The following is a 21,597-nucleotide window of genomic DNA, read 5'->3' as shown; positions in this document are numbered from 1 at the left end:
GTTGTTGGGATGGCTGAGGTCCTTCACGATCTTCCTGGCCTTGGTCCAGCACCGCCTGCTGTAGATTGAGTGCAGGTCAGGGAGCTCGGAGCGGATATATATATATATATGTATACACATCACCAGGTATTGTAAATTCTTGATTGTGGCTCTTTTACTTATTAGGTTATCATTACTTTTTCACACAGGGCCAGGTAGGGTTGGATAACCTCTATTCCCATAATAAGTGGTTTATCATTTTAAAACTGCAGTTTTTAAAGTCAGGTGATCTTTATCTAATAATAAAAAATAAAAGCAACTTGCTAACTAAGCTAGCTAGTGTTAGCCAATAACACTGCAGTCCACCCTCCCGTCCAGGTCATAATGTTAGCAGTCACAATTATAAAGCTGCAGCTTTAAAACTGGGCTTCACAAACCAACAGCTGATCTAAAGTTGGCTCTGTCCATCTTTTATATACAGTCTATGAGGCGGTTCGCTCTGAGATCTGTAAGAACCAGTGAGAAACAGGCCAGTTTGAACTGGAGAAGCAGTATGGAAACACAGCTAACACATTTTTAACATTTTCTAAAGCCTGAGTACAAAGTTGGTGTTTTTTTACATGTCTTAACCACAGGTAGGTGTGCAGAGGCAGCCCGACACTGTCAGTGGCTAAAAATGTTGTTCAAGAGCGAGTGGTCTTCACACCTCTGCAAACGCACAGAGCTAGTTATGCATGTATAGTTTCCATCGAGGGTTCAACTTGTTGGCTAAATGTATGTATGTGGGAGAGACATGGAAAAGTACAGTTGTGACTCAGCGGTGCCTGTGTGAGGACTGCGATAGGTGAACCCCACGAGCCACACCGAGGCGAAACTCATTAGCGTTCATGTGCCAGAATGAACGGGCAGAGCTATTAGTTTTTGTAATCACCATTCTGACTTTTTGATTTAATTCAGCTTCAGATAGTTTCCAGAGTGTGTTTGTTCATTTTGTTCTTTTTAAATGTTTAGTTTGTATGTGTTTCAGTGTTTCAGTGTTAGTTTTAGTCTGGGGTATTGAGGCAGATTGAGGTATCCTCATCAGAAACCTTTGAACACCTGTTGTTACCATTTTGTAAATTTGCTAATTTACAAATTTGCAAATTTGTAAATTTGCTAATTTACAAATTTGCAAATTTTGTAAATTAGTCAGACGTCCCACGTTTGAGTCTGAAACACCTACAGCTCTTACAATAGAGCTGTAGGCGTAGACAATAATATGACTGATTTTTTAAAGTCTTTTAATAAAAATGCCTTGCTATGACTCTTGGGGTGTTTTTTTATACCTGCCCTGTTCATTCTGTTTAAATCAAGCTCTGACGTGAACGCTGTCATTGTAATCGGGTGAGATGTTTTAGTGATGATGGTCTCGATCAAACTCCAGAGCCGTTCATTTGTAGTAAGAGTGTGATTTGACCAAACTACCAGCTGTTTGAGTCTGAGCTCAGGGCCTTCCTGTTGCCAGGTCTGCTTTGGAGGAAGCTGTTTGGGTTCGGTGCTTTTAAAGTTCAACAATTCACTTCAGTTCTATTTATATAGCACCAAATCCCAACAACAGTTGCCTCAAGGTACTTTATATTGTAAAGATCCCACAATACTAAAAACAAAGAAATCCCCAGCAATCATGTGACCCTTTATGAGCAAGTGTTTGTTGACAGTGGGAATGAAAAACTCCCTTTTAATAGGAAGAAACCTCCAGCAGAACCAGTTTCAGGAAGGGGGGGATTATCTGCTGCAACCAGTTGGAGTGAGGGGAGGAAGACAGAGCCAGAGATGAATAATACGTAATGGTCGACACCATTGAGTGTTTGATAGTATTTAGTCATGCTGTAAATGAAAGTGTGTGTGTATGTCTGTGCACGTGTGTGTGTAACTGGGTGAACAAGACTTGCAGCTCAGCTGAAGGGTGCTTTACAAACACCAGTCCTTTTACTATTTGATGTTAACAATAAGTTGAACCACCAACACATCAGTAGATGTGAATGTGTGGAATGTGCAAAAAATTGCAAAAAACAAAGACAGAACAGAATGATACAGACACAACACTGCAATAGAAATGTGCAAAATCAACTTGGTGTATGAATGTGTGTCAGTCCAGTCACTGAGTGTCTGACAGTGAAGGCCTGAATGCTCCGGTACCTTTGCTAGAAGGCAGCAGGATGGAGAGTGTGTGTGAGGGGTGTGTGGGGTCCTCCACAACGCTGGTGGCTTTGCGGATGCAGCGGGTGCGACACGTATCATCCAAGATCAGCATGTTTCTCCAAGTCCAACAACTTTCTGGGCTGCCTGAAATGTGTAGCTGGATGTTCAGCGTTGAGAGTGAAGAGCCGATCACACATCACCCCAGCTGTTCCAGGGAGTGTTTGCTCCTCCATCGTACCTCTGATACAGAAGGACTGCTTCATGACAGAAACAATGAAACGTCTGTAAATCGTTGAACAGTGTGGGAACATTTCTGAGAATATCTCTGAGAATCTGAAACAACAATGCAACGAAAGAAAATTAATAGAGAAGTAGAAAAAACAGTCTCTCTTTGTGTGTGCACTGCTAAGTACAAACATGCCGGGGACTTTTTTGTGCAAATCGTTGAGTAGAAATGTGCCAGAAACAGGAAACACAGAAAAACCATCAGCTTACAGTAAAAAATAACTCGCCTGGCTGTGACAACTGATACAAGACGCGTCCTTGTGTACATCCTCTAATGGGAATGTCCTCCTCCCCCCTCTGTTTCATCACAGTACCAGTAAACATGAGGACCAAAAACACGAGTCCTGCAGGTGGGAGGAGTCACAGCTCTGAGACACCGGGCCTGTAGCAGGTACACTTTCCAACATTTTACTCTTTAAACCTGAAACTACAAACATATACAGTGGAGTCAGTCCCAAAGTGTGCAGCCAACAGGTGCAGACTGTCAGTGGATCTGGTCCTGTGCATCAGACTGAGACATTCTAACAACACTCAGAGGAAAAGTGAAGTTTGACGTTGTAAAATTTTCATGACACCAAATAAACGTGTAAAAGGCTGAAAAAGGCTGATCCTGAAACTCACTGGACCCTGATGGGAGATGATTTCATCAACATGTTGGGCAGCAACCTCCTGCTGCAAAACTCGTTTTGCTTTGTTTTGTACCCCACACAGATTCGTTATGCTGGGAGGAAGTGACCCCCCCACACACACACCCCACCCTGGAGTATTTAATCTGCGCGCTCTCGCAGTAGGAAATCTTTATCCTGTGGTTTCAGTCAGGAAACATGTCAAGCGTTGTTTCGTGTGAGCGCCATCGTAGCTTGAATTTGTCAAAATGGGGGAGGACATCATGGATTATTCTCTGCTTTGTGGTCTCAGGTACATGTTTGTTTTATTTTGTTAAATTTTGTGTTATTTTTGTGATGAGGATCCTGAACCGTCTCTTGAAATATTCATAAACGTATTTCTGATTTGGTTTCTGGCAATCTGACATTTCAGTTGCTTCTGTGTTGTTATTAATTTAAGAAGCTGCGAGCATTTCAGTGTTAAACCTCAAAGATACCGGCAGAAATGTGACCCTTCACAATAAAAGTCTGTCCTGAATGGAGACATCTTAGCTCGTCATGAATAAAGAGAATATTTTGGATCATGGACTCTAACATCTAGAGTCTGGCATATGTTTTTTATGATCTTTCCCTCTGCAGTGAGGGGCAGAACTAATTTTCAGCCAAACTGAAAGTTAACCCATTTTTTCTAACTTTATTTATTATTCACATAAAAAGCTTGTAGTGAATGAATCTATGTGACTTCTTAGCTTGCTCTTTTTTTGATTTAGAGCTCATTCTCTGAATCTTTCTCTGCATTTGTTTCAGAATGGAACTCTTTAAAAAAATATATTTTTAAGGAGCTGCAAAGATTTTACCTTAGTTGACCCATTTCCTCTCTGAAGATGTCGATGACTAGCTACAAGGTAACACAAAGTACTGAGGTTACCTCTTCCTGTGGTTTAAACAGATGTAAAATCTCTGTAGGTGCCAACCAGCTGAAACATGTAATAGTTTCTCGGGAACTGATAAAGTAAACCTTAACAACAACAATTCACAAATTAAAATGCAATCATGCTGGAATCGTTTAGTTTTGTTGGTACAGACATGGTGCTTATCATCAATGAGTGGCTGAAGCCTGTATGACCACAGTCTCAAAACCTTAACAAATGTGTGGACAGTTCTAAACTGTTACATGTTCAATGTTAAAGGTAACTGTAACATAAATGCTGTGTCAGATACTGAATTGCCTCCTAAAACAATCAGAATCCCAGCTGTTAGCAAACATGCAGGGATACACTCATTCATTCTGTCTAAGCTAACAGCTAATGTTAAAAGACAAACTCAAAAGTTGTCATTTTAAGCCACATAAACACGTCAGCTTTTATCTATTATATTTACCTGTATGTAAGAAGGAAGTGCCGCTGGGATCAAATCTCTTTGACCAGCAAAGGTAGCAGCAAGCTTAAAGACAAGATACTAGAGACGGTTAAATTCAACGATAGATATAAGCTCCAGATCAGATCCTTCTGCAAAGTACATTACATTAAAAAATATGAAATTCAATTCAAATTTATTTACACAGCGCCAAATCACAACAACAGTCGCCTCAATGTGCTTTATATTGTACAGTAGAGCCTACAATAATACATACAGAGAAAAACCCAAAAAGCAAGCACTTTGGCGACAGTGGGAAGGAAAAACTCCCTTTGAACAGGAAGAAACCTCCGGCAGAGCCAGACTCAGGGAGAGGCGGGGCCATCTGCTGCCAGTGTGCTGACCTAGCAGCAGTCCCGAACATAACGATTTCCAAACAGCCAGAAATGTTAAAAAGCAACTGTTTGGGGGAGTGTAGCTGAGACTGTTTCACAGGTACACATGTGCCGCACTGTTTCTTGTGAACAGTCTGTGATGATAATCCACCCGATTCATGAAAAATGAAGAGACTTTTAATTAAAGACAGAAAGGCATGAACACTGAATGACGAGATAAACCACCATAACATATCACAGGGTTAAAAGAAACAAGTTCAAGAAAAGCTTGTCATCCATCCATATTCTCAAGTACTTGTATACTTGTACACCCTTTGGTATCAGATGTAAAACTGCTAAGTCAGCACAGTGCTGTAGATGAGCTTTCGAGTACACCATAAATGTTTTCGCTTTGTGAGCGTTTACGTTTGTGAGTGATATTCAGTCTGAAGCTCTGCCCGCAGCACAGAGGGAGCGCATGGGTAAATATCAGTATCATCAGCATAGAGGTGTGTTTCTGCTTCGGTGTGTTTTTCGGAAAAACACAGCTTGCTGAGATCAGATGAGATTAGAAAGTTTCACTTGTGCAGCTGTGATGGGAATTACACACATTCAGCAATTCAGTGAACTTCCTGACTGACTGCCAGCAGTTTAAATTCTAATGAGCTACAAATCTGTTAAAAGACTGATTGAAAGACCAAGCACTGGTCTCTCATAGAGAGCAAAGTCACAAATGCAATGTAAGGAAAAAACGGAGCTTGGTGTTTATATCAAAGCACAACCAGTAGGACGCTGAGAACCACGAGAAATATGCATCATTATCTTTGTTTAGATTGTGAGGCAAACGCAGCCCAGCCCTAACACAAGAGTGTTGGTGCATATTAAGAGGTTAACCACTCCTCTAACTGTAAGAGGATGAAAGCTAATGTTTCTCACTGAAACATTTAGCAAGAAGAGTTGTTGTTCCAAACTGCTTTTGATGCAGGTCCCAGACTTAAACTTCAGTTATGCACAAAGACATAAAGGAGAGTGCTGTACCAGCATCACGGTCTCTTCAGTTAGAATATGAAAAGTAACTTGTTGTTTATGTTTATGCTGATTGCTTGTTTTTGTCACTTTCAACAGTTTTTGCGCTTGAATTTGGCTGTTGGGAAATGTTGGTGTACACTGTACATATTTTTGAGGGAAGTGAAAATAGCAGCAAGTAACGATGCAGATCCACTAAAAATAACGTCTTCCCAAAGTTCTTCTTTCAGGGATTTTTAAAGAAAATTCCTCTGTGTCACTTCTTGTTTAAGTTCTTGAAGCGTGACCAGCAGGCGACCCTCACGACCGTTCTGGTTTCTACTTTACCTTCATTCATCTGCAGGAAAACTTTTATGCAATGTCACCTCTTCTTCTCACCATCAATACAGACTAAATGTTTATATCAGTAAAGAATTGTAAAGATAAAACAGCCTCCTCTGTTCTCATTACATACATGATGTCATTTGAGTCTGCCTGTCGTGTGTTTGTACTGTATTTAATAATTGTCTCTTGTCCTCTATCTCTGCTCTCACTCAACCAGTTGCAGCCGGAGGTTTCTTCCTGTTAAAAGGAAGTTTTTCCTTCCTGCGGTCACCAAGTGCTTGTTTATGGGGGTTGTTGCTGATATTTAGTTCTAATTACATTCAATATAAAACACGTCGAGGTAACTTTTGTTGTGAGTTGGAGTTAATGGATGAAACTGAAAGTTCCACTAAGGTTGCTGTTGTTAAAGGATGTGTTTTAAACCAAACCATAATGTTTCCTGCCACCTGGATTTGCTTCTAGGATTTTCCGTGTTTCTGTTTTGCATTCCTGTTTTTAATTTCACTATTTGTCTGCTCTCCTTCCTGTCTTGCTTCAGTCATCTCCTCTTGTCTTTGACGCGTTAGTATTCCTGTCGATCTAACTTCTCCTTATTTTCTGTTTTACTTTGAAATTTGTTCATATTTTCATGCCTTGCATTAGTTTTCCTTGTGTTTCTGATTTTCTTGATTAGTTTCACCTGCCTTTCTCTCCTGTGTCTAACGCCTCCTCCAATCTTTCCTGCATGGTCAACACGTCTTCTATGCTCCTCAGTTGTGCTCCTCATGCCTGCTTGGATTTGATCCTTTGGACTTTGCTAGTGTTTTGTCTTCTGCATCAGCCTCAATAAAAGGGCAGCTACTTCTCCTTGTGCATTTGGGTCCCTGAATCAACGGGCCCTCGAGTGGCTCACTAAACAGAAACTTAAAATGTGGAAAAACCCAGTACTGTAAGTTTTGTCCCTGACTCCATTTAAAGCTGACCCTTCCTTATTATAACCTTTGCATCCAGTAACTGCAGAGAAACAGTTTTAAAACATTCCCTCATGAGTCACATACTTACTGTAAAGCCTGTGAATTTCAGCCACACTAGTTTATCAGACACGGAGGTATGAAGCTTGGGTAGAAGGCTGTACTCCAGCTTTCCCATGACCACAAGACAGAAGTGGTTCTTCGTATGAAGCTACACATTGGTTGGTAAAATAGCCCAGTGATGACCACAGCCGCAAATAATAAAACAGTGTGGTCTTTGGTTTGTGTGTCTGTGCTGCTGTCAGTGTATTCAGAACGAATCACAGGTTTAAAGAGGAAGAGGGCATTTCTGTGTCACACTGGACTTGGACATGACATCACAACTTCCTGTTTTTTAAAGCATGTTGTGAACACTGTTTTTAACGGTGCTATATCAATAAAGTTTTTTATTATTTAAATTGTTTTTGACAGTTCATGTTTACTGGCTGTCTTTCAGGTGCTTTCTCTTTGGTCACTGTTCACCAGCCTGCTGTGCTCTCTGCAGCTCTGGGTCAGGATATCATCATGCCCTGTGAGCTCCGGCTGCAAGATGAGAAGCTCCTGTCCCAGCCCATCCTCTACTGGTGGAAGTTAAATGAGATGGCTGCTGATTTCATACGGTTGATCCCCTCACAGACCCCGAACAATAGCCGTGCAACCCTTCTGGACAATAACGGGACGTCAACAAACAAGTCGATGATTCTGAAGAGTGTGCAGTGGGCTGACAGCGGGAAGTACCGGTGCAAGCTCTCGCTTCACACAGAGAGGAATGGAAATTTTAGGCAGAAGGGGGACACAACTTCCCTTGTGGTTTACGGTAAATACAAAGCAGAAGATTTGTTGTTTTTTTGTTTATTGCTTTACATGGGCGACCAAACGCAGTCCCATTTCACAGTATTCACATCTACTGACTCTTGTTCTGCAGAGTTTGGCTGACAGAGAGGAGGTTTAAGGTTAAAGGTCAGGGGTTACATTAGACTGCGTCAGGAGGACAGAACAGCCCTCTGTGGCACGTGCACGTGAACAGTTTCCTCTGCAGACCTACAGAGCAGTCTGCAGAAAAGCTGTGAAATATTTGCTCTGATTTCCTGCCATCAAACAGAAATCCCCTCACAAATGAGGCTGAGTTAAAAAAATATCACCATGCAAGATAGAATTACAGTTTATTAATCATGCGTGTGATGTCGTCTCCTGGTTCACAGTATTTTTACTGTATTTTTGACAAAATGTTTCAACTGACCAATGAGACCACATCCAGCAGACAAATAGTCTGTACCTGAACCAAAAGATGCCAATATCTCCCAGGGTTTCCTAAAACGTAATTAAAACAGCGGTGTCAAACATAAGGCCCGTGGGCTCTGTTAAAGCTGAGTCTAAATCTCTGAAACACGGTCATCCATCTAACGACAGAAGCAGCTGCACCTGGATGGTAAGAAAATGTGGGCAAAATGAATGATAGGTGATGATTGATCATTACATTTAGATTTGTAAGATTACAATAGGCACCTGAGTTATTTAGAGTATGGAGGTAAAAACACAGAAAGAAAAACAACGAGGGAAAGGCGACGTGTGTAAAAAGATTCCCATGAAAGAGGAATTAAACTAGAGCTGACTTCCTGTTTGATATTCTGTTTGAAAAAAAACTTTTAATTAGTGAATAAATTTATTATTTATGTTAAATACTTCTTGTTCCAGTGATTAAACCCGAACTTCTGAAAGAATTTTATAAAGATATGTGTGTCTATGACCGTGCTGTACGTGTGTCTCTTGTTTCAGGCGCCACGGTCTTTAATGTCACCAAACACGCTCCCTGCATGCTAGGCTGTGAGGTCAGCGTGACGCGGGATGCTGGATTTTCTTTGCACATTTTTCACAACGGCCGTCGACTCCAAAATGTTACCTCAGCTCCAGGAGACGCCGACGCCGCTCTGCCGTACGTCACTCTCTCTGAGACCGTACCTCTGTGGTCGCGTGGGAAATACGAGTGCCAGCTGCACCTGAGGGATGATGTGATTACAAAGAGCATCTTCCACAGCAACCTGTCTGGTAATCAATTCAATTCAATTTTATTTATACAGCACCAAATCACAACACTGCTGCTAACGGCCATCTGCTGCAACCAGCTGGGGTGAGAGAAGGAAGACAGGACAAAAGACACGCTGTGGAAGAGAGACAGAGATTAATAACAAGTGTGATTCAGTGCAGAGAGGTCTGTTAACACATAGTGATTGAGAAGGGTGACTGAAACTCTTCAAATAAGCCTCTGCAGATGATCTGTTAGCTGTTTGACAACTTCTTTCAAGGATGTTTGATATAAAGGAAGGTTGGAGATTGGCCTATAATTAGCTAAGACTGCTGGGTCTAGAGATGCTTTTTGAGTAAAGGTTTAACTACAGCCAGCTTGAAGGCCTGTGGTACATAGCCGATTATTAGAGATAGGTTGATCATATTTAAGATCGAAGCATTAATTAATGGCAGGACTTCTTTGAGCAGTTTTGTAGGAATGGGGTCTAAAAGACACGTTGATGGTTTGGAGGAAGTAATTATTGAAGTTAACTCAGAAAGATCAATTGGAGAAAAAGAGTCTAAGGGCATTGAAGATGATAACAGTGGGTGGATTATATTCTTAAACTTAGTTACAGCGCTTTCAGAAAGACATCTACTGTGATAAAGTCTACTCTCCACCGCTGGAATTATTGTAAATGTAAATGTTATCAGGAAATGATCAGACAGGAAACACTGTTAAATGTTCAGTTTCTATGCCATATGTTAAAACAAGATCTAGAGTGTGATTAAAGTGGTGGGTGGGTTCTTTTAGAGTTTGACAGAAGCCAGTTGAGTCTAATAACAGATTAAATGCCATGTTGAGGCTGTCATTTTTTCCACATGGATGTTAAAATCACCCACAATAATTATTTTATCTGAGCTGAGAACTAAATCAGATAAAAAGTCTGAGAAATCAGACAGAAACTCTGTGTAAGGCCCAGGTGGACGATAGATGATAACAAGTAAGACTGGTTTCTGAGTTTCACAGCTGGGGTGGACGAGGCGAAGCATCAGGCTTTCAAATGAATTAAAAGTCTGTCTGGGTCTTTGGTTGATTAATAGGCTGGTGTGAAAAAACTCCCACATTGTTTTGGCAAAGCTGCACACAGATTCAGTGTTGATTTTAGTGACCTCCGATTGAGTCAATCATCAGATTAATCATCTTCCTCCTGAGAGGAATCAATGACACTGCAGATTTTGAACAGTACAAATTAAGCTTTACAGAAATTTTTTTTAACAGGAAATAAGAAAAATCCTGAATTTCTGTGTGAGATTTTCTTGCACGACTCTGTTCGCTTCCACTTCTTTAAAAGATGAGCTAAAATGTTTTTTTAGGGGCACAGCAGCTGTGTGTCTGAAATCTGGACTTTATACTTTCTGCAGTTTATTAAAGTTTTTGGTATTTCTTACTTTAATTTATTGATATATCATGTTATATTGCTGTAGTTAAGATGACTTCGTTGAATGAACATGAGCTAATAATTCCTTAATGATGTGGTTGTCGTGCTTTTTCAGACGGCACAGCAGGTCGTCTGCTTTTATTTTATTTTGGTGTAGCTTTTCTTATAAATTTGACATTTTTTCTCATATAGTCACAAGTTTTCTTTTCATAAACTGGCCATTAAATCTTTGTAGATTTACTAAATGTTTTTCAGAAACTATTACTTTTACCTTATGGTAAGTTTTTGAACCCCTTTGCTCAACCTCTTCAGTGGTTATGTAAGTAAAGTGTCTAAAGACTAGGAAAGAAGTAACTACACGTATGTTTTAGCATGCTTACCTAAACGACTAGCCTGACTGACTCACTTCGCCATCTTGTGGTACAAAGTCGATATTACACAAAAGTACAGCCTGGCTCTCTAACAACTTCAGGCGCTGTCTCTTAGAATAGAATAGAATAGAATAGAATAGAATAGCCTTTATTGTCATTGTACAGAGTACAACGAAATTGGAGTGCCACTCCCTTGGTGCAAGTTTCAATAATAAATATAAATGTAAAATATAAAAAGTACAAAAAAAACAATCGTAAGTACTCAAACAATAGTATGTACAATAGCAGCATTCAACACAGTACAGATTTTTTTGGACATAAAGTCCATGAAAGGTCTTTCTTTCTTTCTCCCTATGTTGACGTTCACTCTGAGGGGTTTAAACCGATTTCATGTACAATGTGTATCTTTGAAGAGGAAACCTGTTTAATCGTGAAAGGTTTTTTTCTCTTTGGTTTCAGAAGTTGGAGAAGGTGATAAAAAGGAGTCCACTACATGTTCATCAGCGCGTCATGGTGAGTTTGTCATTTAAGCTTCTAGAAATTTGCTCTTACTGGAAAAAGGACTCCAACACTGCACTCGTGAGTTATTGATACTGGGATCAAACTTCACACAAAGGGTTTTGTGCGTTTTGATTTCAGGCGTGTACCCAGAGCCGTGGTTCTTGTACGTGGCCCTCCTCCTGGTGCCTGTCACCGTCCTCATAGGCCTGTTGAGCGCCATGCTGATGTGCAGATGACTTTATCAGCATCTGGCTGGAATGGAGAGGTGGAGATGCAGCTGTGGAGATCCAGTCTGTCCGGAAATCATCAGAAATATTTAGTAAAGGTTTATCAGTGATAAAAGGCTGCAAATATTTATCAGTTTCCTCATCACTCAACTTTTAGAAACACATCAACGTAACAAAAGACATCAAAGTGGTAACTATCGAGGGAACGAACTACAAAAACAAACAAAAACGCTGCAAAATTTAACTGAAATGTTCACCACCAGGGGGCTCCACCCTCTCCCCCAAGTTTTTCCCTTTGCTAAGCCGCCATTGTAAATGACAGTTTACTGTTAAAGAGCTGCCTTTAAGTAAAGGTTCAACTAACTCACCACACTATTCTTTCACAAAAACTGATATTACAGTACATCCGTAAGTAAAACTGACTCATGTCAAACGTTTCACAGGTAAAAATCTCAAAGTGCTTCACAATAAAACACCAGAAATAAAAGTATTAGATGTCAAAGTCAGCCAGGACAGCCCAGCCATGCTTTTACCTCGAGATAATATCTGTTTGAGACACTATGCTGACATAAAGACACAGCGGCTACTTCATTAAATTCTACTAACAGCTTCAGTTCATTTTAAACGCAGAGTTTTTACAATAAGCACCTTAAAGCGCACGTTTCTGTTTCTTAGACGCTCCTGGTTTGTATTAGCGTGTTGTACCTTAAAAGCTTAACCAGGGACAACATCTACCTATCAGCTATGGCTCTAACTCCTACATACATGGGATCTTTATTAATGTAATAATGTTTACATGCATTACTAATGGAATGAATTATTAATCTAACTATAATATGTGAATAAACCGTGATTTTTACAGGTCTTTGTTTGTCTTTTGTGCATTTTATTTTGAAAGGATTTGCTGTAAAACTTTGTTCTGGTTCCTCTTTCATCAGAAATGTGTTTGTTTTGTTAGCTGTCACTTCCTGGCTCCTCAGAGGTATAAAACCATCGTTACGATTACACTCAGAGTTTCTTCTTTATGAACTGAAACATTTCTTGTAATTTTAATGTTTCAGATGATGTTAGTCATTCATACGTTGCTGCGTAGTCTGGGTTACCAAAAACCAGCATCTCGAGTTTCATCTCCACTGAACTCTCAGCTGCCCCAACAGGGATTTATTACTGAAGCATTAAAAGAACATAACACAGTGTTGATAAAGATGCACAGAGAGGTAAAATGACAGCTTAATAGTATTTTGGGGACTTTCAAAAACGAAGAGAAACCCTGCAGCGTGTTGAAAAGATGCTTCAGCCCAGAAACCGTTAAAAATACTGTTATGAATACATTTTATTGTAACTGAATCTCTAACATTAATATTAAAACCACGTCTGAGCTGTTAAACACCTCAGTGAAGCTGTGACAGCCGGCTAAAAGGTCCCACCAGCGGCTTGAATTGATTTTTCTCAGCGGCCATCATTGTGTGTGTGTGTGTGTCAGTGTGTGTGTGTGTGTGTGTGTGTGTGTGTGTATGTGTCTGCATGTTTTTATGCACCATTAATGACTAAAATGGGGACTTGTGGTTAATAAAAGCAGCTGTGAAACCTCACTGCTGCCACCTAAAATGACAGATTGAGAAGTTAGCCGTACAAATGTGAGTGAGCTGGAAACTTTCCATGTGGTTGTCACTTCTGAGCTATGAATGACAAACAAGGACCTCGCCTGCTGTTCGCTTCAACATTTGGAGACTTATGATGACTAAATATTTCCTTTCTGTGCCCATTCAGTCACACGACTCAGCCTCTTTCTGTTTGATTTTATTTTTTTCTTTGAATTTATGAATCTTACAGTCTTGCGTTTCCCTGCAGGCATGTTCTTAGCTGACACTCTGTCTGGTCGTCTGCTGCTGTGACCCTTTTATGTTCCCCTAAAAGGTCAAGGGGGCGTGGGGAAAGTAACAAGTAGTGTCCGGGTTGAAAAAAGGAGACATGAAGGCAAAGTAGTTTAATTAAAGGTTGTTATGAAGATTTTTATTACTAATAAACTGAAAGTGATGGACAAACCGCTGTCTCCTATAAAAGAGAGGAAAAATAAGAAAATCAACGAGTTGGTCATGAAACAGAAAAGGAGGCTAAAAATGTTAAATCACCAAAACACACGCTCTCCTCTCCACAGACCAGCAGAAAGAAGCCGCCACGCACAGCACAGCTGGCACTACAGCTCTTCTTTCGCTGGCCTGATGTACTCTCTGGGTATTTGCTGAGTACAGCCAGCTGTCCCAGAAAAGGTGACCCTCAGGGCAGGACGTACAGGGTACCCGTTCAGGCCCTGCTAAAACTGTCACAAGCCCATCTGCTTCAAGGTTCAGAGACTTTTGCACAGTTTGGTTGTAATGAGCGGATATGTGACTTATTGTGGCCTTCCTGCAGCAGTCTGACCATTCTCCTCTGACCACAACAACACCTCTTCTCCCAGAGAACTGCCACTCACTCTCTTGTTTTGGGCAATCCCAGCAGATCAGCAGTCACCTTTCTGTCGCCTTGGCCATGTCTACATGCCTACATGCAGCGAGTCAATGACATGTAATCGGCTGCTTGTTTACACTGCAGAGGAGCTAAACAGGTGTACCTAATGAAGTGACCGATAAGTGTATTTGAATCATTTGCACTCTCCCAGTAGAAACCTTCAGTCGACACATGTCTTACAAAATAAGAAATATTATTCCGATTATTTCAGTAAAGAAGGAAATGATTCCTTCTTCTTTTGTACTTGATTACATTTGAATTTTAACCAATTTAGTTGACAGATGTTTGTTTGTTTGTTTTCTTAAGAGTATAAACACATTTGTAAATTGTGAATTATTACTTGATGCACTCGCTTGCCCATTACAGTCACAGTTTAGTCGTCCTTTATGTTGTTTTATTTGATGAAGGGATTATAAAAACCACAAAGTTCTCCTTCCAGGTGACGATAAGAAAGGTGTGAGCAGACAATGAGGTACAATCTCTGACACTTTATTTTGGAACTATTTTTCCAGCCAAGACCGGAACTGAAGGAGACGGTTGAATCCAGACTCTGACTCTGAATAATGACATCAGCTGCATTTAGACTGATTCCACGTAAGCCTCACGTTAACGATGCAGCTGTCACTGCAGGTACAGGATAAGAGAAAAGAGATCCAGTGTTGTTTATTGCAGAAGCCCCCCTGGCAGGGACAAGACTGTCTGAGGTTAATCCTGGCTGAAATGTTTGCGTTTTCTGTTTCATTTTCATCGTACACTGAAAACATTGAGCTCCATCAAAAAGTCGGCTCCATCTGCTGGCAGGCTGAGGTGTTTTGAGGTGTGCAGGACATTACTGAGGAGCGCTGTGGTGGTTTCTGTAGGCTTTTATGTGGCTGTCTGCCACGGAGGGGCAGGAAGTGGCTTATAGTTAATGAGGGTCAGCTCTGTCCTGGACAGAGGAGGATGTTAGCCAAGCTAATGTCCATTACGGACAGCACCTCTCACCCCCTGGATGGGACCGTGGAGGTCCTGAGCCGCTCCTGCTCAGCTCCTTCATCCCAGCAGCAGTCAGGCTGAGCATTATGCACACAGGAGGTATAATTTTTACTCCCACACTTTATATGATGGAGTCATATATAGTACCCATTTTCCTCAGTACAAACCACTCTTTTGTACACACTATTTATTTCTAATATGTCTCTTATTCACTTTTCTCCATTAAAATGAACGTTTTACACTTTAGTTCTGGGGGAAAAGTACGTCTAATCACATGTCGTGAAGTCAGTATTTTAGGCATAAATCTTTTATTTTGTACCTCCCACCCCGTTAATGGCTCAGTCTAAATCCAGGCGCCACGTGACACCGCTCCGTTACTCAGACCTGACTCTCCTGCCAGCACGTGGGGGTTTCTGGAAGGGAAGAAACCATCGCATAAAACCACTGTTGCCATAACAACGGCTCTATACCTCTCCCTCCTCCTCTTCGTTCTCCATCCCTCTGCTGCTGCAATGCATAATACCCTCCTCCTCCTCCTCCTCCTCCTCCATGCACCTCCCCCCCAGCCTTCACCCATCCCAAAGACTGCTTAGCGCGGCATCCTTGCGCTGACACGTAATTTCTGGAGCTCTGTGTGTGTGTCCTCACTCAGGAATGTGAAGCTCTGCTCGTTCTTAAAGGTCGAAAAGAAGATTTTCTCCCCTTGTGTGATCGTGAAATCTCTCCGATGTGGGAGAGAGACCATCTCTAACCTGTCAGTAGAAGGAGGCGCTTCGAGGAACTCAGGACGGAGCGCAGGATTTCTCCTCCAGAGGAGGATTCTTTTTACAGGTAAACGGGACTACGTTTGTTTCACAGGGAGAACAGACGGCCAGGAGGGCGCTGACGGTTTGGGTTCGACAGATTCGCGCTGTGAGACCGGAGGTGAGTTTAAAGACGGCTGTACTGCTGGAACGCACAGCGGGAATCGCGCACTTTTCCCAGAGACGCGCGGGATCACCGCCCGGTGCGTGCCACCTGTGCAGCTCATGCGCAGACAGCAGCCAAACCACGCATATGTGCGCGCACAGCGGGTGATTTCATAAGAGGGAAAACACAAGAGTCTTCCCCGAAAGGTTCTGCAGACAGCAATAACTCTGAGAGACGCAATACTGAGTCTTCCAAAGCCAAAGAGAGGCGCACGCTTCCCACTGCTTTCATTTGGCCCAGCCGAGCTGCGCTCCTCCGTTTTTAAACTCAGGTTGCCCACGAGGACAAAGTCGGCTCGGTGTTTCTTGTGGATTCATGAATGCAACATTTTGACTGGCTCTCGAGCTGCGCAGTCATCACCAGCTCTCACAAACTTCTTCCATTTCCAGCACTGTTTCCATCATCCCCCACCAGCTGAGCTTCAAACACCGGGCTTCCATTGGCTCTTACATTGTGTGGTGCGTGCAGTGTCAATAAGGAGACCTGAGGGTGTGCCACGGAATATAAATAGTTGAACAAAGAGGCCGAAACCTGAGACCTGGTCTGATTCTTCCCTCTGGTAACTCTAGATGCTCAAACACTGAGAGGCGCACGAACAAACTGCTGCTGATGTGAGCTTTTTCCTGTTGTTGAGCAAGGAGCAGAGCAAGAGGAGGACCCACCCACACCGCCCACCCCTCAGATAAACAGGAGGCGACTTTTAGTCACAGTTGGGACGTCTTTGGTGTGTTTACGCTCTGAGGGTTTCCAGATCTGTCCTGTCTGTGTATGTGTGTGTGTCTGTGTGTGCACTGTTGAGAGACGCCACCACCCCTCTGTCCTCCGTCAGGATGTCCGCGGTGATGGAGCTGCTGCTGCTGCTGCCTCTGGTCCTCCTGGCACTTGAAGGTGAGTGGTGACCTCGCCTCGATGGTTTCTGTTGAGGTGTTTTCTGTTCTCTGTGTGCGTCCGACAGTTTGTTGTTCCACCGTGGAGCCAAACGCCCAGCTGTTCAAAATTTGAAATGAGATGAGGCCATGTGGCGGCTTTAAAATGCCGAGCGCAAACGCACTCACACATACCGACGCAGCATCTGGTGTGTATCTTAAAAGTCAGGAACAATGTGTGCCTGTGTTCACAGAGTGGAGCGTCCATTAATGACTGCTTTTCATTATTTATTAACATACCCATTATGTTTGGTTAATCGTTGTGAAACGGATGTCGTCCAGTTTTATGTCGATAAACAGACCGAAGCTACAAACAGGCTGGAGTCAGCGAGGATAACGTAAACAATTAAATGATCGATTAACTGGCAAAGATCAGTAACAGTGATGAGCTCCTGCAGAGCTGCCTGCTCTCTGAAGTTGAAGCTTGTTTTTTTATTTGCATGGAAACCAGGTTTAAAACTGGACTTGATCCTTTTGTTTGGTTTTAAGGTGCAAGGGTCCCGGGACAAAGATCAAAGTTGTGTTCAAGACATAGCTTTTCTGTCCTTCTGGGAATTTTTAGGTAGAGGAATTGTTTTGGGTGGTTCTATTAAGGACTCGGAACAAAAAGCAAACCAAACATCAAAAGCTCAGGAAAAGATGAGCCACATCAAACTAGAACTGATGTCTTGCCTTTTGCATGCAGCACATAATGAGACAGAATTCACACAAAGATAAATGTTGCTCGCACAAACACGGCAGGCTCGGTACCGTTAGTCTGTGTGGGTGGAGTGAATGTTGTGTCCAAATCATCTTCTAACCAGATAAGTTGTCAATCAATCTTGTATCACATCGAACAAAGACGTGTGTTTGCTCAGTAACCAACAGTCTGACTGGTTACTGTTGAAACAACAACATCTGTCCATCTTTTGTGCAGTTTTTGCTGTTGAAACATGACGAGGGGGATAACCTCATGGCGTCTGCCATGTTTGCTAGCATCTGCACCTTCTGCCAATTTAGAGTCACCAGGTAACCTAACATGTCAGGTACGAGGTGCACAAAGAACAAAGACCTCAGGAAGGTTCAAACTCAGAACCTTGCTGTCACTCGATGAGGCATCGAGCCAGCGATGGACAAACCAGCATGTTTCTATGTTTTGCAGTTAAACAGTTAATCATTCAAACCTAAGACTAAAATTTACATTCTACCCAATTTTAAATATGAACCTTTGTACCGTTTTTGCCCTCCAAAACAAAAACGTGTTTAGCCCTATGATACACGTATGTGTAGATTCTGCCCACAGAGAGAGAAATGGACTATCACCATCCCCTGTTTTGCTGATGGAGTCCATCATTCATGCTTTTGTACACGCACTCTAAGACAGCTCAGCCTGCCAGCATCACGCTGCGTGCAGGTGTGTGATTTGAGGGGTTTTTGAAGTGGAGCACTCAGGTGAAAACCATCATCCTTTGACTCGAACCAGCTCCCTCTGCTCCTTCTGGATCCTTTCAGATATCACGACTCACTTTCTTACCTTCACAGGAATCCGGTTACCGACATTTATTTATTTAAAGCACGAGAAACACCTTCCACTGATGTGCGAAAACAGCCTGAACCTCACTATCCATCACATTTTAATTACTGCCAGTCTCATGAAACCTGCAGGCGTCTGAAAATGTTTCTAAATGTAAAGCCATCGATTCATATATATAAACACAACAGTATGCAATTGAAATCAGTATTGACCATAAAAACAAAGCATGCCTAACCAAGAGTGTTCTTTGATGAATTTCTTCAGAAACCTCTACAAAGCATTGAGAGTGAGATTTACTGAGCTCTTATCTCCATCAGCCAGCTGCTCTTTAACTCACACTCAGTCACTCAGAACACTGCTGCACGTGGACGCGTTAACACGGCTTCATCCGCCCAAAGGTGAACACATGTCAGAGCTGCAGGAAAGCAATCTGGGCAAAGTACTAAGGTTACACAACGTCTGTCAGCGGGATGGACGGGTTGGTTGTGGGCCGGTGGGTTAGTTAAAGGTTAAGAGTCAGCTTCTACATCTAGAGCTGGAGACAGGGAAGATAGAAGGCGAAGCACCACACTGGATGGAAACTGACAAAGAGGAACAGAAGAGAGTATGAGATTATGAGCTTTTTGAGAATTTTTACCCCCCCAAACAAAAACACATTTTATTTGATGTTTTTAAATCCACCCAAAAACTGACTTTAGCTCACAGAAAAAAGGTACCCTGTATCTGATGACGAAATAATGATTACAAAATGGCTTCAGTATTTATGTAATATTTCTTTGTTTTGAAAAGAAGCCTGCTTGATATTTCACACGTATTTTACTTTTTATTTACAGATTTTAAGATTTACATCTTTATTTATCTTTATATTTATTTACAATTTTCAGTGTTAGTGCAGACAGTGGTTGGGTTTCACATAATCATCTTAGAAAAAGGCCACTGTTGGTGCTGTAATTGTTCCAAACTGAATGGTACTGACCCAATACTGTTACAAGAAAAACAACATAACTCAAAGAAGAGGTGTCCCTCAAGGTGCCGTACTTGGTCCTCTGAATTTTTTTTTTTTTGTTGATTTCTTTTTTTTGATAGGATAAAAATTGTGAGAGACTTCTTTGTTTCTTTTGTGCTGTCATATTTATATTGTTACGATGGTGCTCATATTTAAGTTTCAAATAACGAGGTCAGTGTATGAAACATACATAAACGTGCTGTGACTTGACTTTTTTTACTCCTGGGTCTGTGTGATATCATAGAGACCTGATATCCTGACATCAGACACAGATGCCCCGCCCACCTGCTGTGGGACAGCCAGTCAGGTGACAGTTGGCTTAAATGGGATGAGCCAAAGGAGCTTGTTTTACGAACATAATAAACTGAATAACGAACTTATTTTGAACTGTGAATCATGCAAAGCTGCCTGTGGAGCGCAGATCTGGGAATGAGGAGAATTGTTTCTGTTTGTCACAACCACGATCCTCTGTGTTGGTAAAAAGTCGAATGTTTGTCACATCGTTCATTTCAGATTGTGGGAAAAAACAATTGATCTGATAACAAGCTGCGGTTTTTAAAAAGCCACGACAATCACTTGACAGCACTGTGTGAGATTCCCTTTCAAGCCTGACCCGAACCGTAGCTCTGCGTCCAAAGTTGTAACATGGCAGAGTCCTTTAGTCTGCGAATGGCTTGAATTCCGCGATGTCTCAATAACGGCTCCATCGCCATTACATCAGTTCACTAAGGAAGATTACATTACAGAGGAGCTCATAGCTTTGCCGGATAAGCTAATTATGAGTACTCTAGAGCTGCAGTGCACTAAACCTTTAAAAAGCAGCTCACATGATTTATGGCCCGCACTTATACAAAAACATGAGATGAGAAACCAGTTTTCCAAGCATCTAAAAATAATCACCGTCTGTCCTCTTCACAAACCATTCTTCCTCTGCGTGTGCACTTTCAGCCCACGATGAAACTACAAAGTTTTGCAGCCCTTTCTTAAGAGGAATTAAATGCGTGGCACTGAAAGCTCAGAGATGCTTGGATCTCTTTTTTGGCCTCACACAAACAAGGAGCTGCTGATTGATGTGCTTCATCTGAATGCAACAGGAACAAAAACATGATGTTATGATGTTCGTCTTCTCAGGCTGCAGCTGCCGCTCGCCTCCGATTAGGAAGCAGCTTCGTTTTGATTCTGTTTCAGACGAGATCCTTTCGAACCCATGAATCTGGAGCGAGAGACTGTGCCACGACCTAATTGCGGGCTTCGTGTGTCCCTCTCGATAGTGTCACAAACACGTGACAGGCAGACGCATGCACACCTGAGCCTCTGTTCATCCAGCTGTGTGGAGGTGAGATGCTGTTGCTGCTTTGAAGGGGAGGCTTTGATGGGCTCTGAAGGACGAGGTGACCTTCCACACAGCTTGGAGAGTAAAAACAATCACTGGGAACAGATTTGATCCAATAACGTCTTCGATAATATTGAAGGGAAAGTATTTTGGTTTAGCTTACAGGAAAAAACTGAAAACCTGTTGTAGACGTAATTACAGCTGAAGTGAAATCAAAGGATTTCTCTCCCTGGAGATGTTTTACAGCAGATATTAAAGCACAAATGTAACTCCCTGGATGTACTGTGTGCCGTGTTGGGGAGTAATGGAATACATGTACCAGCGTTACATATTTAAAATACAAAATATGAGTAACTGTATTCTGTTACAGTTACCGTTTAAAAAGGTGGTATTCAGAATAGTTACTTTGTTGAAATAAATGGATTACACGGCGGTACTTTCCTGTTTCATATGTTCAGCTATGCCCGCTCTATTTTTGGTAATTCCAAGCCGGTGGAAACCCAAACAAAACACGCATTAAGAGCCTCTAAAGTGGCCCATGTCACCCCTACTTGCGGCCCATGGGTGAAGAAATATTTTAAAAAATTATTCAAAAAATATTTAATATGAAGGCAACAGGTAGAGTGTTACAGGCATCGCTCTAAAGCAGCGGTCTCCAACCTTTTTTGCGCCACGGACCGGTTTATGCCCGACAATATTTTCA

General features: G+C 41.9%; 2 protein-coding genes across 2 annotated transcripts in view; both read left to right on the top strand.

The window, feature by feature from the left end:
• The first annotated feature begins 3,232 nt into the window (after positions 1-3,232).
• LOC102213077 (uncharacterized) lies at positions 3,233-12,523 on the top strand. The gene is made up of 5 exons (XM_005753124.1): positions 3,233-3,363; positions 7,577-7,936; positions 8,896-9,165; positions 11,396-11,449; positions 11,576-12,523. The coding sequence occupies exons 1-5, from the start codon at positions 3,270-3,272 to the stop codon at positions 11,671-11,673; spliced, it is 876 nt and encodes a 291-aa protein (XP_005753181.1). The 5' UTR covers positions 3,233-3,269; the 3' UTR covers positions 11,674-12,523.
• Positions 12,524-15,684: 3,161 nt separating this feature from the next.
• scn1ba (sodium channel, voltage-gated, type I, beta a) overlaps positions 15,685-21,597 on the top strand; it is a 20,800-nt gene continuing 14,887 nt past the window's right edge. The window contains exon 1 of the mRNA XM_005753123.1: positions 15,685-17,004. Coding sequence (XP_005753180.1) covers positions 16,947-17,004 — 58 coding nt within the window. The 5' untranslated portion in view covers positions 15,685-16,946. The remainder of the gene's footprint in view (positions 17,005-21,597) is intronic.

The sequence above is a fragment of the Pundamilia nyererei genome, unplaced genomic scaffold (assembly GCF_000239375.1).
Source record: "Pundamilia nyererei isolate P.nyererei 1_Seehausen unplaced genomic scaffold, PunNye1.0 scaffold00405, whole genome shotgun sequence".
In the NCBI taxonomy this organism is placed as follows: domain Eukaryota; kingdom Metazoa; phylum Chordata; class Actinopteri; order Cichliformes; family Cichlidae; genus Pundamilia; species Pundamilia nyererei.
The sequence above is the reverse complement of the archived record's forward strand: the minus strand, read 5'-3'. Positions and strand labels throughout refer to the sequence as shown.

What these genes read in the sequence shown, in the direction of transcription:
- LOC102213077 (XM_005753124.1), top strand. Translation starts at nt 3,270, where the DNA reads ATGTCAAGCGTTGTTTCGTGTGAGCGCCATCGTAGCTTGAATTTGTCA. An exon ending in AACTTCCCTTGTGGTTTACG is followed by an intron (nt 7,937 to 8,895) that starts GTAAATACAAAG and finishes CTCTTGTTTCAG; the next exon opens with GCGCCACGGTCTTTAATGTC. An exon ending in CTTCCACAGCAACCTGTCTG is followed by an intron (nt 9,166 to 11,395) that starts GTAATCAATTCA and finishes CTTTGGTTTCAG; the next exon opens with AAGTTGGAGAAGGTGATAAA.